General features: G+C 43.8%; 1 protein-coding gene across 1 annotated transcript in view; it reads right to left on the reverse strand.

Moving 5' to 3' along the window:
* HUNK (hormonally up-regulated Neu-associated kinase) overlaps window positions 1-23278 on the reverse strand; it is a 132973-nt gene that overhangs the window by 16853 nt on the left and 92842 nt on the right. Inside the window, exons 9-10 of the mRNA XM_011954992.1 lie at window positions 13000-13135; window positions 6719-6881 (exon numbers count right to left, since the gene is read on the reverse strand). Of these exons, the coding sequence (XP_011810382.1) occupies window positions 6719-6881; window positions 13000-13135 (299 nt within the window). The remainder of the gene's footprint in view (window positions 1-6718; window positions 6882-12999; window positions 13136-23278) is intronic.

Below are 23278 nucleotides of genomic sequence, written 5' to 3' on the forward strand. Positions count from 1 at the left end.
TTCAAAATTATACAAGGGGTGTAAATAATTGGTTGATAAGATTAATAACTGGGACAGTGCCTACAGTACAATTAAATTAGCCATGTGCGGAAATTACTGAGCAGGTGAGTTGTCTGTAGGGATTAATTCACTCTAGTTAAAAACAGTCACTCGCCTAGAGTATGGATTCTCAGACTAGGTATGCCCTATGATTTAAGCATTAAATGTGAAACAGACATCATAAAACTCACAACTGGTCTGAGAATCCACACTCTAGGCAAGCAGGTGTTTCTAACTAGAGTGAATTAATCCCCACAGACAACTTGTTCAGGAATAAGACAAAGAAGCCCACTCTCACCGCTTCTATTCAGCATAGTACTGCATGTCCCAGCCAGAGCACTTAGGCAAGAGAAAGAAATTAAAGGCACCCTCAGGAAGAATAGCTAAGGAACGCTGGGATTAATACCTAGGTGATAGGTTCATCTGTGCAGCAAACCACCACGGCACATGTTTACTTATGTAACAAACCTGCACATCCTAAACATGTATCCCGGAGCTTAAAATAAAAGTAGAAGGAAAAATACAAATAAAAATATTTGGGAAATTGTTAAAATAAATAAATAAGTAAATAAAAGGAATCAAAATTGGAAAGGAAGTTCAATCATCTCTGTTTGCAGATATACGATCTCATATACAGAAAACCCTAAAGACTCTACCAAAAAACTGTTTGAACTACTAAATGAATTTAGGAAAGTTGGAGAATACAAAATCAATACACAAAAATCAATAGTGTTTTCATACACTAACAACAAACTATTCAAAAACGTAATCAAGAAAGCAATGCCACTTACAATAGCCATAAAAAAATCAAATGCTTAGGAACAAATGTAACCAAGGAAGGAAAAGATCTGTACACTGAAAACTATAAGACATTGATGAAAGAAATTGAAGAAGACACAAGTAAATGAAAAGATTGCATAGACTGGAAGAATTAATATGATTAAAATGTCCATAGTATACTAAGCAATCTATGGATTCAATGGAATCCGTGTCAAAATTCCAACGATGTTTTTCACAGAAACAGAAAAAAAAAAAAAAATCCTAACATTTGTATGGAACCACAAAAGACCCTGAATAGCCAAAGTCATTTTGAACAATAAGATCAAAGCTGAGGCATCACACCACCTGACTTCAAAACATATCACAAAGCTATAGAAACCAAAACAGCATGATACTGGCATAAAAACAGAGACACATAGACCAATGGAATAGAAAAGAGAGTCCAAAAATGAATCCATGCACTTATGGTCAATTACTTTTTGACAAAGCTGCCAAGAACACAGAATGGGGAAAGGAGATCCTCTTAAATAAATGGTGTTGGAAAACTGGACATCCACAGAGAATGAAATCAGACCCCATCTCACACCATCTGCAAAAGTCAACTCAAAATGAGTTAAAGACTTAGGCCTGGGCCACAGTGGCTCATGCCTGTAATCCCAGCACTTTGGGAGGCCGAGGCAGGCAGATCACCTGAGGTAGGGAGATCAAGATCAGACTGACCAACATGGAGAAACCCCGTCTCTACTAAAAATGCAAAATTAGCTGGGCATAGTGGCGCATGCCTATAATCACAGCTACTTGGGAGGCTAAGGTAGGAGAATTGCTTGAACCTGGGAGGCGAAGGTTGAGGTGAGTGGAGATCTCGCCATTGCACTCCAGCCTGGACAACAAGAACGAAACTCCATCTCAAAAAAAATAAAAATAAAAAAAATAAGACTTAGGCCCAGGCCGGGCACGATGGCTCACTTCTGTAATCCCAGCACTTTCCGAGGTAGAGGCAGGTGGATCGCAAGGTCAAGAGACCATCCTGGCCAACTTGGTGAAACCCCACCTCTACTAAAAATGTAAAAATTAGCCGGACATGGTGGCAGGCAGGTGGCTATAATCCCAGCTACTCAGGAGGCTGAGGTAGGAGAACTGCTTAAAGCCAGGAGGCAGAGGTTGCAGTGAGCCGAGATCGCACCACTGCACTCCAGCCTGGACAACAAGAACGAAACTCCATCTCAAAAAAAAAAAAAAAAGAAGACAACTTAGGCCCAGTGTGGTGCCTCATGCCTATAATCCCAGCACTTTGGGAGGCCGAGGCGGGTGGGCCACAAGGTCAGGAGTTCAAGACCAGCCTGGCCAACATAGTGAAACCCTGTCTCTACTTAAAATACAAAAATTTGCCGGGCATGGTGGCGCGCGCCTGTAGTCTCAGCTACTCAGGAGACTGAGGCAGGAGAATAGCTTGAACCCAGGAGCTAGAGGTTGCAGTGAGCTGAGATCACGCCACTGCACTCCAGCCTGGGGACAGAGTGAGACTCTCTTTCAAAAAAAAGAAATGGCCAATAGGTATTGCTCAATATCACCAATCATAAGGGAAATGCAAAATTAAAGCCACAATGAGATACTGCCTCACACCTGTAAGAATAACTTTTATCATAACGATGGAAGATACCACATGCTGGAGAGGATGTGGAGAAGAAAGAACCTTTGCACATTGTTGGTGGGAATGTAAATTAGTACAACCATTATAGAAATCAGTATGGTTCCTCAAAAAATTAAAAGTTAAACTACCATATGATCCAGCAATTCCACTTCTGGGTCTATATCCAAAGGAAATGAAATCAGTATGTTGAAGACACATATGCACCCCCACACCATGTTCAATGCAGCATTATTTACAATAGCCAAGAAATGGCTATTGTGTCATCAACGGATGAACGAATAAAGAAAGTGTGTGGCACATATATATAATGGAAAACTATTCAACCTTAAAAAAGACAGAAATTCTGTCATTTTTGACAATATGGATGAACCTAGAGGACATAATGCTAAGTGAAATAAGCCAGGCACAGAAAGACAAATAGTGCATAATCTCACTTATACATGGAATCTAAAAAGTGTAGGTCATAGAAGTAGAGAGTAGAATGATGGGGCTGAAGAGGGTTGGGGGAAGTGGGCAGAAGAGCTATTGGTCAAAAGATACAAGATTTCAGTTAAACAGGAGGAAAAAAATTCAAGACACTACTGAACAATGTGGTGACTATAGTTAATAACAGTGTATTTATTCTTGTAAATTGCTGAGAGTAGATTTTCATGGTCTCACCACAAATAAATGATAAATTTGTGTGGTTGTACATATTTATTTAGCTTGATTTAGCCATTCCACAATGTATATATATTTCAAAGCATCATGTTGCACAGGATAAATATATACAATTTTTTTTGATCAATTAAATAAATTTAATTGAAAACTACCCCCAAACCTTTTCCAGTTAGAATGACACCAGCTGAGTTTCCAGAGAATGTTCTCAGAAGACAAAGCCCCGCTCTGCTTTGCAACACTCCCAGCTCTGATACTGGGCAAAGGAGACAGGCAGAAATGCAGCAGCTGGCAATACATCCAGGCACATCAGGACATAGCCTAAGAGCTTTAGGCCAGGCGCAGTGGCTCATGCCTGTAATCCCAGTGCTTTGGGAGGCCTAGGCAGTCAGATTGCTTGAGCCCAGGAGTTCGAGACCAACCTGGACAACATGGCGAAACCCACCTCTACAAAAAATAAAATTAGCCTCGACTTACCAGGCTCAAGCGATCCTCCTGCCTCAGCCTCCTGAGTAGCTGGGACTATAGAAGGATCGCTTGAGCCCGGGAGGTCGAGGCTCCAATGATCCATGATTGTGCCACTGCACTCCAGCCTGGGCGACAGAGTGAGACCCTTTTTGTTTTGTTTTGTTTTGTTTTGTTTTTAAAAGACAAAAAAGCTTCAGACAAAATGTCTCTCTTGCTTGGCATGAGCTATGTTGATTGTTTAAGAAGAGTGTGAATGACAAAAGCTTGTATCTCTAAATGTAGAAGTAACTATAGGAAAGGTTTTTAAAACCTAAGACCCCTCCATCTCCCACTTGGTCAGCACCTGAAAAACTAGTTCCACCAAAAGAAGAGTGTTCGGAACTGTTAACTTACTTGAGAAAGTAGCAATGTCATTCTCTAATAAGTGAAATCATGAACTTTATGATATAGTCAGTTTCATGAAAACACATTTGAATAATTAAGTTTTGAACAATATTCATCATCTGAAAAAGAAAATCAGTGCATTAACCCTCTTTTCTTCCTTTTATCTGAAGACTATTTAAATTCTTAACTTTTATCCTCTATAGCATGGTGGTGTCCAAACGGTATGACCCTGATCCCTTATGTGTGAGAAACTTGTAAGCAGGCAGCTACAATATATGCACATTTATAAATTATAAGCATGTAACATTGTACGAATCTATCATGTACACTATAAGATATATAATAAATAGAAATTTTAAAGTATGAGAAAGAAGTTTGGGGAATATGGTCTTTTTACAAAAGAGAAATGAGGCAGGGCACGGTGGCTCACACCTGTATTCCCAGCACTTTGGGAGGCCAAGGTGGACAGATTGCTTGAACTCAGGAATTCAAGACCAGTCTGGGCAACATGGCAAAACCCCGTCTCTACCAAAAATACAAAAATTAGCTGGTCATGGTGGTGCGTGCCTGTAGTCCCAGCTACTCAGGACGCTGAGGTGGGAGAATCACTTGAACCCAGGAAGCAGAGGTTGCAGTGAGCCAAGATCATGCCACCACACTCTAACCTGGGTGACAGAGTGAGACCTCATCTCAAAAGAAAAAAAAAGAGGGCCAGGTGCTTTGGCTCATGCCTATAATCCCAGCACTTTGGGAGGCTGAGGTAGGAGGATCACTTGAGGTCAGGAGTTTGAGACCAGCCTGGCCAGTATGGCAAAACTCTATCTCTACTAAAAATATAAAAATTAGCCAAGCCTGGTGGCACGTGCCTGAGGTCCCAGCTACTCAGGAGGCTGAGGCAGGAGAATCACTTGAATCTGCAAGGCAGAGGTTGCAGTGAGCCAAGATCGTCCCACTGCACTCCAGCCTGGGTGACACAGTGAGACTCTGTCTCAAAAAAAAAAAAAAGAAAAAAAAAAATTAAAAAAAGAGAAATGAGAGAGAAACAACTTCAAGTCCACCATGTCTTTTACGTTCCTCGTGATGAGAGAACAGAGAACTGCTGTGTGATACAAGAGATTTTCTCCATCTCTCCTCAACATATAATAAAATAAAATAAATAATATACTATATGTTGAAAGTCCTGTCTTTCTGGATTTGACATCTCTTCTCCAGCAGCCTTCTATGAGGAAGGCAGCCACCGTGACACCATCTGTGAAATCTAACTCAAAGCGTGACTCTGTCCCCATCAGAGAGGTGCTACCCTATCGTACAGAGCACGTTTTTCCCCCCATAAAACACTGTTAAAGCTTTTTACTGTTGAAAGTATTTCTTCTCATGTAGATCTTTCCTTTGGTGGTTCACAAAAAAAAAAAAAAAGAAATGTAGTTCTGTGGATAATTTCCTGTGGAAGCAAAATCTGGCCAATATTCTGAGCTAAATCAGCTTAAAAACATCTGTACCTTCATCCAAATGTTTAACCAACCTCCCATGGAGCATCTTCGTCTGTTCAGCAATGTTTTCTAGATGGCTCCCAAATCGATTTGCTAACAAAAGATACACACAGACCACCTTGTCCTCTGGGTATTAATTTGGCCATCTCCACCATGCCAGCGAGAATATCATTTCCCCAACTGCTGGTAGATTTTTCATCTTTAGCTCTCATACAGAAACCTCAAAAAGGCTTCCAAGCCTATTTTCTAGTAAAATTTAGTGACATATTGGGTTATCACGTGACTTCAAATAGCACACGTTCTGGAAGGTAAATGTCTTCCTAACAGTGACAACTCCACGTCATCAGATGTCAAGGTGCAACAGGCCCAGGGTGAAGATGGTCCTTCATGACCGTGAACACTCAGTAAAATTTCAGATGGGCTTCCTGGCAATTCTGAATTTCTTCAGCTGACTCCCTGTTAGAGCTGGTCAGCACCCACCATTCTGAGTAAAAGCATGAGCTACTGTATGCAGACTCCATATTGTCTTGGATCCAATTTGCAGAATTCTTTTTAAGCCACTGTCCATTTGGAGAGAGATGATTTAAGGCACATACATTCCCTTACCCAGGCACACAGAAACTGCTTGTGGCAAAAAGGATGAAGGGGACAGGGTGTCATGGTCCCACCATCCACTCCACGCTGTGGAAACTCCAAATGTACCTCACAGGTGACACCAGACACTTGGACTTTCTGACACTCTGACTGAGGGAGGGTATCAGAGTCAGGCCAGGGAAGTCCTGGCCTGACTTCCTTATTTTCTGGAGAAGTTAAACCTAAATAGTGGCTTTCTCATATATATAGTACCATAGTTTAGAGACAAATGCCCGGGAGGCACTGCTACCTAAGTTTTATGACCAGAGAACCCTCCAATGTCCACAGCGTGGGGAACCCGAAGAGCTAAGAGGCAGCAGAACAACAACAACAAAAAGGCAACAGAGAAGCTGTTGAAGGGAAAAGAGGCTTGAACCCCTCCCAGTTCTGCCCAGGGCTTAACTTGGTGGGAGAGTATTTGAAAAACATTGCAGATAAAAGGCACTCCCTGAGAAGCAGGTTTAGCTACGACTTTATCCCACATTCAGAAAACTCAGCCTCACATTAGATTAAATTAGCAGCTTGGATCAAGTGTCAGTAACTGAGAAACACTTTGGGTGTAGGAGCTCTTTTTTCCACAGACAGCAGAAACGATCGCCTCTAGGGTCGCACTTACCCCTGACAAATAGCGCTCCAGTTTCTTGTTTAAGAGGAAGTAGATGGCCAGGATGTGGCAGGCGCGGTTGGAGAGCACGGTGTTGATCACGTCGCTGTTCTTGTAACCCAGCTTCTCGGTCATGTGCAGCACGACGCTCGGGCTCAGGTCTTCCAGAGAAATCCTGCCAGGCGCAGAGACAGACAGAGGACCAGTCACCCCTGCACTTCACGGAGAGTCCCACACAGACCCCCTGGGCAGAATCAGCTTCATTCATTCACTCATTCGTTCATTGACTTTTTATTTTGAAAATGTTCATGTATTCAGAAAAGTGGAGGAATAGTACAATCACTTTACGTATACCATCATCTGGATGTACCAGTGATCACTTTGCCATACTTGCATTTTTTTTTTTTTTTTTTTTGCTGAAGTATTTTAAATTACAAACATCATGACATTTTACCCCTTAGCCCTTCAGTGTGCACCTTCAAAATCCAAAGCTGTCCCCTGCAGAACCACAATACCATCAACACACCCAATAAAATTTTAATAATCACTTAATATCAGCTAATACCCCGATTATATTTCAGTCTCCCAACTGTCCCCCAGATTTCGTTATGATCACACATTCTTTCCTTAAAATGTCTTTGTTGCCATGGGCAGAAGCCACCTGGACTCTGGTTTTTGGGGTGGAAAAGGAAGGTATTCAGAAACTAGCTAAGTCATGTTTAGAGGAACAGAAAGAGCTCATAAGTTCTTACATGGGGGGTCCAGGGCTCAGCTGCAAAGTGGGGTGCTCTCAGAGGAAGACAGTTAAAGCTACTCCACAGGGGTACTATGACGATAAACTCCTTGGGACACATTGGCAAAGATATACCAGGCTTCATTCATCTACCCATTCATTTGTTCACCCTCCCAGTGGGGAAGAGAGAATGTAAATTCACTTAGTCATCCTGATAGTCCTATGAGTAGGTACTATCACTATCCCAACTTTACAGATAACGAAACCAAAGCCCACAGCAATGCAGTACCTTGCCCAGGGTCACAGAGACAGGAAGTGACAGCCCTAGAATTAAGAACTGGCAGCCAGGTTCAATGTCTAGATGCTCACTGCTTCCCAAATAAACAGATACATCCATCATCATCATTATCATCACCATCATCCAATGGCTACAGAGACTGAGAAATCAGGGGGAGGGCTCTAAGGGAGTGTGTGTGTTGGCAGTGGGGCTGTGTCAAAAGAACATTCTACATCCCTTAAGAGTGATACAAAGAATGACGGCATTGTGAGCAAACCATCGCAAGGACAGAAAACCAAACACTGCATTTCTCACTCATAGGTGGGAACTGAACAGTGAGAACACTTGGACACAGGGTGGGGAACATCACACACTGGGGCCTGTCGTGCGGTGGGGGAAAGGGGAGGGATAGCACTAGGAGATATACCCTAATGTAAATGATGAGTTGATGGGTGCAGCACACCAACATGACACATGTATACATATGTAGCAAACCTGCATGTTGTGCACATGTGCTCTAGAACTTAAAGTGTAAATAAATAAATAAATAAATAAGAGTAATACAAAGAGGGCAACTGGAGCAGAAAGCAAGCTTATCTGGCTGGAGAGCTGCTAGCCTCCATGTCAAGGGGTCTGAAGACATTTTGGATGGAACCTCAGAGCTATAATGCCCAGAGAAACCCCACAGGGTAGCCCCATAATTGTAAAGAAGAAGAGACTATGCAAGTTCTCCTGTAGGAAGAGAACTTGCCCAGTTCACACGGCCGACTGGCAGGGGCACCGAGAGCAGAACGCGGTCTCCTGACCATTGCCTGCCTCCGGTCAGTGTAACCTACATCAGTTCTCCCTCTGCTCCATTTGCCTAAGTGCCGTCCCAAAAAACAAACGAATGAAAACACACTCAACAAACAATGAGATCAGCCTTCCTCATTCCTGTTTGCCACAAAATTACACATTCCAGATAACAGGTGGGAGAGGGATGGGCATGATTACTGATTTAAAAAGTATATTAATAACATGTTTGTTTTTTAAAATAACTACTTGAGGTCTACCAAAACAATGCAGAGCGAACAGTGGTTTGGAAATACCTGGGAACCCCAAGAGCAGGGCACCCCCAGAGGGCATGGGGTATTCTGAAGAAAGGTCAGTAGTGTGGAAAGGAGGGGTATGCACAGGGGCAGACACCCCATCTCTGCCTTTTATGTACAGTATCTTCAAGAACGACCTATGCCATAATGTAAATGGTCAACTGACTCTGGACTGAGAGGAATAGTTTAAACATTTTCCAATAAACAATGCATAAACCTGGGGCTCTCCAGTATCACTTACCGAATCCGTATATGGCTGCGTGTTTGGATGACATAGAGAATGGTACAACGTTCCAGAATACTAGGTATTATCTGAATTGAGCAAATTTACATGCAATCTGTTTTGATACCATGGATCTAATTTGGTCTAATTCTGTCTTGTATTGCCTGTAACCTCCTCCCCTCCCACCAGTTCCAAAGCTAATTGGAGGGGTAGAGAGACTGTCCAGGCCCCTGCAGGGAGACAGAGGCACCAAGGTTGGCTCTGTACAAATGTCTGAAACCCAGCACTTTAGGAGACTGAGGCATGGAGATTGCTTGGGACCAGGAGTTTAAGACCAGCCTGGGCAACACAGCAAAACCCCCATCTCTACAACAAAAATAGAAACACTTAGCTGGGGATGGTAGCACATGCCTGTAGTCCCCCTACTATAGAAGTTAAGGTGGGAGGATTGCTCGAGCCCAGCAGTTCTAGGTCACAGTGAGCTGTGACTGCGCCACTGCACTCCAGCCTGGGCTACGAAGGAAGACCTGTCTCAAAAACAAAAGAAAAAAGAAAAAAAAGGTCTGCACCTGAATCAGGAGGGGAGCTGGGCACCTAGCAAACATCTGTTGACTGACTGGCATAAACACTTATTTATAAAAAATTTACTTCCAAAGACATTTCCCTCTTTGCTTTTAGAGATCAACTTGGCGGCTGAAATGACTTCACAGGAGAAGGCTTTACAGAAGAGTGATGCAAAATGTGAGACCTTTATTTTCCTTACTTTCTCAAAAGGAAACTATTGACAACACTTAAAATACATCTGGGGCTAGGTATGTTGGGAAACTACAAAGTATACTTTATAAAGAAAATATCCCTTTCTCTGCTTGTATGTTCTCATTCCCTTTATCTACATGCCAGTAAAACCAGAAAAATAAATATAAAAAACACATTTTTTTGTCTTAAAGATAAAGGTTTTTCAAAATAAACACTGTAAATAACATGTACCTCCCCCAACAGCTTAGAATTCTGGTTCCAGGCCAGACACGGTGGTGGCTCACGCCTGTAATCCCAGGCTTTGGGAGGATGTAGCAGGTGAATCACTTGAGGCCGGGAGTTTATGACCAGCCTGGGCAACATGGTGAAACCCCGTCTCTACTAAAAATACAAAAATCAGCCAAGTATGGTGGTGGATGTCTGTAATCCCAGCTACTCAGGAGGCTGAGGCGGGAGAACCACTTGATCCCAGGAGGCAGAGGTTGCAGTGAGCCGAGATTGTGCCACTGCACTCCAGCCTGGGCGACAGATCGAGACTCTGTCTCAAAAAATAAAAATAAAGAAGAAGAATTCTGGTCCCACTACTTAAAAACCAAACACTGATTTGCCTCTAGTATGAAATGAGCAATGGGCCTCACATAAACAGAAGACACGGAGTGCTGTTTTCCTTAGCACGCGAGATCTCAGCCCGTTTTACAATCCACTGAACCAGCTTCATGTGCAGCCATTATGCTACTGACCAAGTCCAAATGCAAAAACCATTACACTAATCTGGCAACAACAGGATAGGAGTTTGAATTTATGTTTTCATCTATCAAAGTCTGTCTGCAAAATGTGGGAAAGCCACAAACATGAGATGTCGCCTCCTAATTCTTTGTGAATGAAGATGCAGCCAACAAGGAGGGGAAACGCCGTCTTTCTAACACCAGCTCCACTTTCTCCAGCAGCTGCCACATTGAGTGGATTGATTATGCTCATTTAGGCAGTGATTACATGAGCTTAATGACTCATGTGGCCACCACCAAGGCCCCTCCTTTAACAGAAAGCATACCTGCATGCTGCTCTCCATCATGAGTATAGATAATGAGGCAAGGTCCTTTCAGCTTTGCTCCCTGCCTCGCTTTAGAGTAGTATTTCTGGTGTCTGTTTCAGATCCTGGCCCACATCGAGCTGTTATTGGAAAACAGCAATCTATTTCCAGGTTCCCTTGGTAACCTAAGTCACCTAGACTTTGTTTAAATTACCTCCCATGAGCCAAATGCTAGAATTCTAGATGGCAACAGAGTGAAAGCACCTCCTCTCTGAGCACGGTGAGTGTAAATTTGGCACTGAAGTGTGGATGCAGACTCCCACGCCCCTTTCAACTTTTTCTAGAGCTTCCATCCCAAGCAGAGCCCTGCCTGGTCATCTTCTTTGAAGGACTCAGCACTTCAGCTTTCATAAGGCTTGGCGGGTGTTTCTAGAACTTTCTAGGCGTTGAAACTATGACTACGCAGGACACCCTTTTCTCTGCCCTTTCAGCCTCCCATCTGCCCCTCTGGGTCAGTGGTTCTCTTGCCTTCATCCAAGCCTGGTCAAATGTACAAGACACCCTACCTCTAAAGGAAGAAGGAAGGCGGGTCCCAGTCTTGGAAGGTACTGAGCCATGTGGTCTCCTTATTTGCACGAAAACAGCCAAAATAAAGGCCTTCATTCCCTTGCTCAGGTTAGTTAGAAACAGGACAAATGAGGAGAAAAAAATATACAAGGAAATGTTTTTGGCCGGGCGCAGTGGCTCAAGCCTATAATCCCAGCACCTTGAGAGGCGGGAGGATCGCTTGAGCCCAGGAGTTTGAGACCAGCCTGGGCAACATGGCAAAACCCTTTCTCTGCAGAAAAATAGAAAAAATGGCCTGACATGGTGACTCACACCTATGGTCACAGCTACTCAGGAGGCTAAGGTGGGAGAATCACTTGAGCTCAGGAGGTGGAGGCTGTAGTGAGCTATGATTATGCCACTACACTCCAGCCTGGGTGACAGAGTGAGGCTCTGTCTCAAAAAAAAAAAAGAAAAATGAGAAATGTTTTTGAATCTGTAGTTAGCGCACCAACATAGAGAAGCATGGGCTGCCACAGGGAACCCGTCAGTGCTCCTGTGCTGTGGGTTCCTGTCTGCAAACTTTGCTTAAAGAACCCTCCTCATGGAAACTGATAAAGTGGAGCCTTCACGGAAAGTCCACAGGGACACCCGGCCTAAAACGAGTGACTCCTATGCCTTTCCTTCCTGCCTCCCACATTTTAAAGCAGGGGTCTTAGGGCTGAAATAAACATCAAGAACAAGGCAGAAGAAGGCATCTAAGGCTGGTTTGGAAAGGGAGGGGTGATCCCATGTGTTTCTGTCTGATGTTGGCAGGTGGACTCATGAGCTGATCACACACACGCAAACACATTCACACAAAGACCGGCTGGGCACGTTGGCTCACACATGAAGTTCTAGCACTTTGGGAGACCGAAGCAGGCGGATGACTTGAGGTCAGGAGTTCAAGACCAGCCTGGGCAACATGGTAAAACCCCATCTCTACTAAAAATACAAAATTAGCCTGGTGTGGTGGCACACGCCTGTAATCCCAGCTCCTCAGGAGACTGGGGATGAGAATCACTTGAACCCAGGAGGCAGAGGTTGCAGTGAGCTGAGATTACACCACTGCACTCCAGCCTGGGTGACAGAGCCAGACTATGCATCAAAAAACAAAACAAAGACATACACACACACACCCAGACACACAAAAATTTATACACAGAAACACAAACACACAACACATACACACAGACACAACACCCATGCACATGGAGACCCAAGCAGACATAGACATTGTCTCTCTCTCTCTCACACACACACACACACACACAGGCAACAGCTAGTCTCAAAGGTCCCTTTGTGTGAACTAGAAAGAGGCACCCCCTGGGAAGACGCAGACCCTCAAAGCCTGGATGTCAGCCTCCATTCACCCCTCCTCCAGGTGCCCCTGCAGGGTACAGGGCACAACAGCACATGGTGGCCCTGTCTACGCTTCCTCTTGTGGATGTGTGGGTGTGGGTGTTAGTGGGAAGGGGAGATAGCCAAGAGAGAACATGGCTTTTCCTTCAACCGCGGACAGCTTTCTGTCCGGAACTGCTCGCGGATCACAGGACAAGCCCCATCTCTCCCGAGGAGTCCCTCTGGGTGCACGAAATTACCTGTTGGGATAGGTGATGTTACAGGGCACTTTGCCCGTGTAATTCTCATTAAGCCAGCGATTCGCCAGCGCCTGCTGAATATTTGGCCTCTTCACAGGATCCGGTTCCAGGAGAGAGCGCAGGAAACTGATGGCACCTGGGAGAAATTCGGGAAAGAATGAGCGCATGTTACAGGCTGAACGCAGACACCAGTGAAAGCCACCATCACAGGGGACTCGCCACCTCGCCTGCCCATCCCGAGCCACTGCTGGGGTGATCTCTGGGTCTCTGGGCAGGGTTCTGATTCAAGGATTCATAGAGCTTGGTTTCAGCCCTACCTCCCTTCAGACAGGAGGGGTGTGAAAAATCCCGTTTCTCCCTCTCTCTCTCTTTAAAAAGGACACACCACATATCCAAAGATTTAAGTTCTCTGTCCAAGGGGAGCAACTGGTGCATGATAAAGCAAGAACCAGTTTGGGTCTCCCCATTCCCTGTGTTTCCCAAGACAACCTGTGGTCTTTTCTTGTTGCTTACAGGTGAGCCAAAGAGATGTTCTACTGACAGGCTTGCAGGAACGAAAGAAAATAAACAGAAAATGCCTGCTCGCAAGGAAGGTTTTTGGGTACTCAGGGAGAAGCCAGAAGTGTACAGGCATCCTAAGTTACACCTCCCAACTGGGGACCACAGGACACTCAGAGTCTCAAGAGGCCAGAGAGGTCCTGCTTTCTGATCCTTTCCTTTAAAGCCATTCTATATGGCCACCCACCTCTTCTCCAAACTCGACGATGCCACACCCAGGCTGCACAGAGCCCACGCCCACCCAGCGCAGTCAATCAGGCTATCAAGACACCAGAGCGCCACACGTTTTTGTTAAAGTGTTAGGAAACCTCTGCATTAGTGACCCAGACTTTAAAACTCTAGTCTGTGTAAAAAGTTCTAGTGAAAACCACACTGTGAACCCATGTCTGCCTGACGGGTGCCTCCTTTTGCACTGTCTCTTAGGGGACTCTTAGGGACTGCTTAGATGGACAGGATGCTAATATATTTCGTCTTTCTTTTTCAAGCCTCCTGAAGTTCACTGTATCACATTAGTCATGCTGAGCACAGTGTGTAAGGAAAAGATACGAGAAACTGTTGAAAACCTATAAAATCCCTACAACCCCTTTTCCTTCCATCCCAGGGAAAAATAATGTTTTGTTGTTGTTGTTGTGTTTTTGAGATGGAGTCTCGCTCTGTCACCCAGGCTGCCTCCTGGGTTCAAGCAGTTCTCTGCGTCAGCCCCCGAGTAGCTGGGATTACAGGCGCCCACCACCACGTCGGGATAATTTTTGTATTTTTAGGAGAGACGGGGTTTCACCATCTTGGCCAGGCTGGCCTTGAACTCCTGACCTCGTGATCCACCCGCCTTGGCCTCCCAAAGTGCTAGGATTACAGGCGTGGGCCACTGCGCCTGGCCAAAAATAATGTTTTAAATGCCCTGGGTTTCCTCTCATTTCACAAATATTTACAGAGCACTTGTTGTCCATTCAAGCACTGGAGATAAGCTAATTCATCTCTAAGCAGAATATTTGCATCCTTTAAGATTATAACAATGGAGACAACTGTATGAGAGGTAAAAATGCGTTTATAATGCACATGAAGCCTTTTATTTTGTATTTATTTTACTCATTATTTTTTATATTTTGGAGACAGTCTCACACTGTCACACTGTCGCCCAGGCTGTAGTGCAGAGGTGCGAACATGGCTTGCTGCAGCCTTGATCTCTCTGGCTCAGGTGACCTTCCCACCTCAGCCGTCCAAGTAGGTGAGACTACAGGCATGCACCATCACGCCCGGATAATTTTTTTATTTTTTTGGTAGAGATGGGGTTTTGCCAAGTTGCCCAGGCTGGTCTCAAACCCCTGAGCTCAAGCGATCCTCCTGCCTCAGCCTCCCAAAGTGTTGGGATTCAGTATGTGAGCCACCACACCCAGCCCATGAAGGCTACAAAATTGTTCAGCAGGAGAATATACAGCATACCCTCATATGGGCAAAGAATGTCACGGATGACTTCAAAATGCAGACGGTTTGTCTTGTTTGACTTGTGGGACTGTGATATTTTCTTATGCTATAGCCCTTATTTTACAAAGTATTGCTATAATGTTCTTGCAATATAAAGAATTCTTTTATGTAGCTTTGTACTTGATTTCCAACATACCAAATAATAGACCCCAGAAAATAATAATGTGCTTGCTCCCCCAATTTTTCCATCCTTCTCTGTAAAGTTATTTTTTCAGTGTTCTAAGGTAATCTTCTTTGCAAGGAGAAGTCATAAAATGTCTTACTTTCTCAAAAGTTTTAAGTTGTCATTTTCACATTGTTCTTAAGGAAATGCTGAGCCTTTTTTCAACCCATTTTTTGCAGGGTAAAAATTAGACCATCAAAAAAGGGGCCAGTTGTGATGCCAGAATCAACTCAAGAGAAATAATCTTTGCTGGGTCATGCAGCCAGGCCAACCTTCATGGTCAACCCACCACCAGGGTGGGTTCCCATACTGTTGAAGAGGTTATCAGGTCATCTCCCTTTCAATAGTGGGTAGTCTCTACTGGGTATCTACCCAAAGGAAAATAGGTCATTACATGAAAAAGACACTTTCACACATGTTGATAGCAGCACAATTCACAACTGCAAAAATATGGAACCAGCCCAAATGTCCATCAACTAACAAGTGGATAAAGAAAATGTGACATATGGCCAGGCATGGTGGCTCACGCCTGTAATCCCAGCTCTTTGGGAGGCCGAGGCGGGTGGATCACGAGGTCAGGAGATCAAGACCATTCTGGGTAACACGGTGAAACCCAGTCTCTACTAAAAATACAGAAAATTTGCTGGGCGTGGTGGCCGGCACCTGTAGTCCCAGCTGCTGGGGAGGCTGAGGCAGGAGAACGGCATGAACCTGGGAGGCAGATTGCAGTGAGCTGAGATCGCACCACTGCACTCCAGCCTGGGTGACACAGTGAGACTCTATCTCAAAAAAAAAAAAAAAGGAAAGAAAGTGTGACTATATATGATATATATATGTCATATACATGTTATATTTATGTCATATATGTCATATATACACACACACACACACACCAAGGAATACTACTCAGTCATAAAAAGGAACAAAGTAATGACATTTGTAGCAACCTGGATGGAGCTGAGATCATTATTCTAAGTGAAGTAACCCAGGAATGGAAAATCAAACATCGTATGTTCTCACTTATAAGTGGGAACTAAGCTATGAAGGTGCAAAGGCATAAGAATGACACAATGGACTTAGGGGACTTGGAGGGAAGGGTAGGAGGGGGCGAGGGATAACAGACTACACATTGGGTACAGTGTACACTCCTCAGGTGATGGATGCACCAAAATCTCAGAAATCACCACTAAGGAACTTATCCATGTAACCAAAAATCACCTGTTCCCCAAAAACATACTGAAAGTTTGAAAAAAGGAAATATTGCCAGGAGTGGAGGCTCACGACTATAATCCCAGTACTGTGGCAGGCCGAGGTGAGTCGCTCACCTAAGGTCAGGAGTTCAAGACCAGCCTGACCAACATGGAGAAACCCCACCTCTACTAAAAATACAAAAATTAGCCGAGCATGGTGGTGCACACCCGTAATCCCAGCTACTTGGGAGGCTGAGGTGGTAGAACTGCTTGAACCCAGGGGGCAGAGGTTGCAGTGAGCTGAGATCATGCCACTGCACTCCAGCCTGGGCAGCACAGAGAGATTCCATCTCAAAATTAAAAAAAAAAAAAAAAATAACAGTGGGGTGGGTAGAAATGCATGCATGGAGACCATGAGGTACATTTACCACTGTAAGTGTTATCGTTCGATACCCAGCTAAAACTCTAAAAAAATAAAATAAAATTGTTTTTAACTTTTATTTTAGGTTCGGGGGTACACGTGCAGGTTTGTTATATAGGCAAACTCGTGTCATGGGAGTTTGTTGTACAGGTTATTTCATCACCCAGGTACTAATCCTAGTACCCAATAGTTATTTTTTCTGTTCCTCTCTCTCCTTCCACCCTCCACCCTCAAGTAGACCCCAGTGTCTATTGTTCCCCTCTTGGTGTCCATGGTGTCCTCTTGGTTAACCTTAGCTCCCACTTATAAGTGAGAATGTGCAGTATTTGGTTTTCTGTTCCTGTGTTAGTTTGCTAAGGATAATGGCCTCCAGCTTCATCCACGTTCTTTAATAACCCGAAAATCAAACAGATCTCTGCTTTGCAGAATGTCTGTCTCGCTTCCCTTAACATCCCTGCATTGGAAGAGTCACTTAGATCTTAACTGGGGGCATCTATTGGTCAGATAAAGAAGAAGAGGGCTTAATGAATCAGAGCGGGTGGGCTGTTGAGTTAATGTTTTCTGAGACATTGCTGTTGCTTACCCTCAAAGGACTTGGGCAACAACCCAGGGTTGCCTCAAAGGACTTGGGCAACAGTCCAGGCTTTTTCAAAGTATGACGAACCAGAAGTGCTAAGGACAAACTGGATGTGCATTTTTGTTCTATTTTCATAACCGAGCACTCTGCAGCCTCAAAAACTGCTGATGAGCGCAAGTAATTTTAGTTCAAATCTCCACTGACGAATTTTCTTCCTTTGGACGTCACAGACATTGCGTTACTATCCAAAAAGGCTTTGCGAATATTCTTAGAGCTCTTTGAAGTTTGTTTTAGGGTCCTAAAAAACCCCTATGCCTTATGAGCAAGAGAGATTAAAATATTCCTCACCATCCTGGAAAGCCATGCCAGGCATGGCCACAGGCCACACGCCGCCCTCCACCTCTCTGAGATAACACTGAGGTTCTCCACTCAAGCCTGCAAAAATAGTACCACCCTGCTCAACGTAACACGCAGCACACCTTCCTCCATCGCAAACCCCACTTTCTTTCACGAGTCATCAGCTTTCCAAAGTCTGGACTGGCTTGTGTGAGCACCTAAACACGGTACCAAGTGAAACGGCTGCAGGTGACAGGCAAAGTCATCAGACTTTTCACATTAGCGTAGCCTGATAGATGCAAATAGAGACTCTTCCCCACTAGAAGCTCCCTTCTCATCACTTCCCAAGCTAAAGAACTGTTTGATAATCTGATCATCATGCCTTCTTGGACATCATCATTAGCACTGGCTCAATCCTCATGAAAGCTAACACTTCTCCTCCAGCTTTACTTTGGAGAATTCACGGCACAAAACCATCATAACCTGAACTGACTGCTTGGAATGTATTATAAATGCCAGCGTTGTGGTGTAGTGATGAAAAGGGAAGCAGTCTGAAAAATTGCTCAGCCATAAAAGGCATTTGCTACTCTGTGACATACAAGTGCCAACAAGCAAAAAGAAAATGTGTACAAGAGAGACTTAGAAAGGCCCTCGAAGCTTAAGTTTGCAAACGGCATGACAGAGATGAATGAAGGGCAGTTCTTTGGAAGCGTGTTCTGTGGATTCACAAGGGCAATAATGCTGTTTTCAACTCAAGTTTGGTAAAAAATCTTCCAACTTAATCTTCAAAAAGAGCAGTGGAATTAATAGATATGATAATTACATGTATGAGTGACAGGGCCAGATGCAGTAGCTCATGCCTGAGTCACGTCAGACTCCTCAGCAGTTTGGGAGTCTGACGCAGGAGGATTGCTTGAGCCCAGGAGTTCAAGACCAGCCTGAGCAACATAGGGAGACCCTCTCTCTATAAAAAATACACCCCCCCCCAAAAAAAAAATTAGCTGAGCGTGGTGGCATGCGCCTGCAGTCCCAGCTACTTGGGAGGCTGAGGCGGGAAGATTGCTTAGTCTGGGAGGTTGAGGCTGCAGTGAGCCATGATTGTGCCCCTGCACTCCAGCCAGGACAACACAGTGAAACCTTGTCTCAGACAAAAACAGAAACAAATATGAATGACAGAGTCATCCAATTAATAAAGATGTGCATTAGTGAGGTACAGTAAAACTGGCATATTTTCTATTTGGATTGACTTACTCAAAACATAAGGACATAGAGACAATAGATAATACCTCCAACTTTTTGTAGGGCGGTGCATCTTATACTAACTAAAATGAGAGAAGAGTGAAATAACACAGCATGGTAGGAAAATCTAGGTTTTCAGTCAAGCAGACTTAATCTCTCTGAGACTCAATTTCCTCACTGGTAAACAGGGACTTACCTTGCAGGACTGTATAAAAACAACACTACATGAAAAACACCTACAAAGGATCATTCGATAAATGGCAGATACTCATGTTACTGGTAAGCTAGTATTTTCGGATATAAGCAGGGCCAGGCTGGTTGGAAGGGAGAGGAGATAAACTTGGTGGGGTGCAAAGGATGGGAAAAATGGGAGGCTGTCAGAAGGGCAGCAGCTGATACTCAAATCTGAAGACATTCACTCCATAAACCAGATAAGACTCCCTGGGCTGCCTCAGCAGCTGGTGCACTGCTCTGGGCCCTACTGGATCAGGACAATTCCCAATCCTGAGTCATCAAAATAATCTACGGGCCACCTTTCCAGGTCACACAGGCACGTTAACACCAGAGTCAGCAACCTAGATTCCCTGAGCATCTATCATGTGCAAACACTTCACTTGGGACCTGGCTCAAAGGATTTCAATCCTAGTTGAAAAAAAATATTTCTATATCCCAATAGTTATTTTAAAAAGGGGGAGATGGGGGAAGCATCAGATTCCCTAATTAGAAAATCAGATGTAGAAATGCAATTCATGCTTGACAAGTCAAGACAACAAAGTCCTGCAGGAATGTGAAGATCTTTAACAAGCACACACAGAGCTTAAGGCCAACGCAAAGCTGTCCGCTCAAAGCAGGAGCTATGTGAGGTTGGACGGCAATTCCACTGATGCTGAAATTGCTGGGAACATTTTTAATATGTCTTCTTTGGGACTACTTTTGGATTATCTTTTAACATCTTCAGAACTGCAACTCTTGCTTCTTTAAGGTTAAATTTAATTTTCACAATTAAAAAAAAAAAAAAACACTTAAGAGCTCAGCCTGCTAAGATTGTATAATGTTATTGAAAGTAAAAACAAGGTATGGTTCTGAAGCAATGCGACTGATTTTCTTGTGTTCTTAACCTACCTGTGCTCGTCTGCTCCTTTTCCCACAGCTGTGTGGGGCTCATGCTAATGCTAACCAACAAATACTTCTGGCTTTTCACTTTCAGCACTCATGGTAGGGTTGCACTGCCCCATTCTGTTTAGTTGGGTGAAGCCATGTGCCATGTTTTAGAAAGCTTCCACTTACATCTGGAAGATTGGTGGAAGATTTAATTGCTGGTGAAAGAGTTTCTCTTTCTCTTTCCCTTTCTCCCTCTGCATGAACCAGAAATGCTGGAAATGGTGGCTGCTCCATCAGCCTTGGGCCCTTGGCTGGGCAGAACCTTTCAACGTTTGATCCAACTCTCAACTGAGATGTAGCATGAGTGAGAAAAAAACCTTTGTGGTCCTGAGCCACTAAGACTTGGGGGTTGATCGTTAACTGCAGCATAACCTGGTCTATTCTGACTAATACAATGAAGTGGCAGCAGATCAGCAGTTCTCCAGCTCCTCAGCCTCTCATCAGGCTCAAAGACAGCACTGCCTGCCTTTCCCAACTGTGGGGGTACATTCATCCTCCTATTGTCCTTTGTTATGGGTCACTTGAATAAAACAACGGTCCTTCAGTGGGTGAACGGTGAAACAAACAGTGGTATATCCACACCAGGGAATACTACTCACCAATAAAAAGAAACAACTCAGATTATCTCAAGGGAATTATGCTTTGTGGGAAAAAAAGTGATTTACATATAACATTTTTGAAATGACAAAATTACAGATGATACAGGGTGGTGGCTGACAGGGCTTAGGGAGAGCAGGAGGAAGGGAGGTGGCTGTGGCTGCAGGGGAGCAGCACAGTGAGGGAACTGTCTTGCGTCTTGACTGTGGTGGCTGTCACACAAATTACTCACGTGATAAAACTCCATAGAACTAATATACACCCACACATATGAGTGCAGGTAAAACTTGTGAAATCTGAACAAGGTCAGTGGATTTTATCCCTGTTAATTTCCCAGCGGTGATATTACACCACAGTTCGACACTATATGACTATCGGGGGAAACTGGGTGATACCGTTTGGCTGTGTCCTCACCCAAATCTCACCTCGAATTGTAATAATCCCCACATGTCAAGGGCGGGGCCAGGTGGAGAGAACTGAATCATGGGGGCAGTTCGTGCTGTTCTCATGGTAGTGAGTAAGTCTCACGAGATCTGATGGTTTTATAAATAGGATTTCCCCTGCACAAGCTCTCTTGCCTGCCATCACCTAAGACGTCCCTTTGCTCTTCCTTCATCTTCCACCACGATTGTGAGGCCTCCCCAGCCACGTGGAACTGTGAGTCTGTTAAACCCCTTTCCTTTATAAATTACCCAGTCACAGGTATGTTTTTATCGGCAGCATGAGAACGGACTAATACACTGGATGAAGGCTATTTGGATCTCTGTATTATTTCTAGCAATTGTGTGTGAATCTACAATTATGTCACAATGAAAAGTTTTAAAAATAATCTTATTTGTTAAAAAAAAAACCTTTTTACTCTCTATCCCCTTGTCCCAATTTATTTTATTTTCTTTAGAGCACTTAACATTACCAAATACCACACATGTTTATTTATTACCCATTTATTTATTTTTAGCCTCCCCTGCTGATATATAAGCTTTATAAGGGTAGAGACTGGTTTGTTCTCTGTCTTCCTTAATCTAGAACACACCTAGCACATAATTGGTGCACAATACATATTCATGGAATAAGCTAATGAGTACGAAATATAGAATGAATGAATGAATGGGCACACCTCAGAGTGCTCTGTCGCACTTTCGACATTTCTGAAAGCTCTAAAACTTAAATATGACAATAGATTTGACATTTTGCACATTTTCTAACTCTGAGAGTTATGACTCTCAGTGCAGAAATATTTCTTCTATAATGACAGAGCTGTAACTCATCTTCCCAAGGACTTAATGCCTCCTTTGCTTTCAAGCCTCCAGAGATTCTCCCCTCCCTTGAAGAGACAGTATGGGCTGAATTAGATCATTGCATACAAGAATGTGTCTCCACTTGGATTCCACTTGGCAAGATAAATTCAGGGTCAGCTTCATGCGTGCTTTTAAACTCAGAAGAAAAATGCATAACAGTAGTAAAATAAAATGCTATATTTTAACTATCATAAATATCATAAGTTGCAGTTAAATAACTGCTTTCTTCTTTGGTCAAAAGCCTTATCTCAGTGAAGCTGAGTTTATTTTAAGGAGCCAATTAAATGCTCATCAAAGCCAAGCCAAGGCCAGGAACTTGAATTGTGAACCAAACAAAAGAACAAATTGTACTGATTTACTGGATCTGAAACCAAACCTTAATACAAACTGTTTACTGAAATGTGAACCAGCTAAAGCTTGAGAGAACTTTTCAAACACACCTGATGATTCAGTCCAATCAAGTAACTTAACCTCTATATACTTAAAAGCTTTTGAACGGGCTCAAAAACTCAACTCACAAAACCGCAGCCCCAACTTCAATGCGACAAACATTTCTTGAAAATAATTGCAGAAAGACGACATATTGGAAATGTGACCACAAATCCTCTTTTCCAAGTCAACATCATAATATGGTGAGTTTTAAAACAATCAAGCCTGCAATTATTTTTCAAATGGAGAATATCAGATCCTTTGGATCTACATGTTTTGTGCAGAAGGAGGAAGGAGGAGTTAGGGGTTCAGAATTATAAAGGAACAGGAAAGGATACAGGTGAAAGGCACGAGTGAGGCCAGGCATGGTGGCTCACGCCTGTAATCCCAGCACTTTGGGAGGCTGAGACGGGCGGATCATGAGGTCAGGAGATCGAGACCATCCTGGTTAACACGGTGAAACCCCGTCTCTACTAAAAATACAAAAAGCTAGCCAGGCAAGGTGGCGGGTGCCTGTAGTCCCAGCTACTCGGTAGGCTGAGGCAGGAGAATGGCATGAACCCGGGAGGCAGAACTTGCAGTGAGCCGAGATCACACCACTGTACTCCAGCCTGGGCAACAGAGCAAAAATCCGTTTCAATCAATCAATCAATCAATCAATAGGCACGAGTGCCCGTTGAGAGATGGGAAACCCAACCACCCCTTGACACTTTGATTTAACACTAGAAAGAAATTTACAATCACGGGATAGACATAACACCACTGCTGCAAAACAAATACTGTTTCACAGGTGGACCCGAACTGGTCACAATAGAAGTCCTGAACCAT

The sequence above is a fragment of the Colobus angolensis genome, unplaced genomic scaffold, assembly GCF_000951035.1.
Source record: "Colobus angolensis palliatus isolate OR3802 unplaced genomic scaffold, Cang.pa_1.0 Scaffold390, whole genome shotgun sequence".
NCBI classification, from domain to species: Eukaryota; Metazoa; Chordata; class Mammalia; order Primates; family Cercopithecidae; genus Colobus; species Colobus angolensis.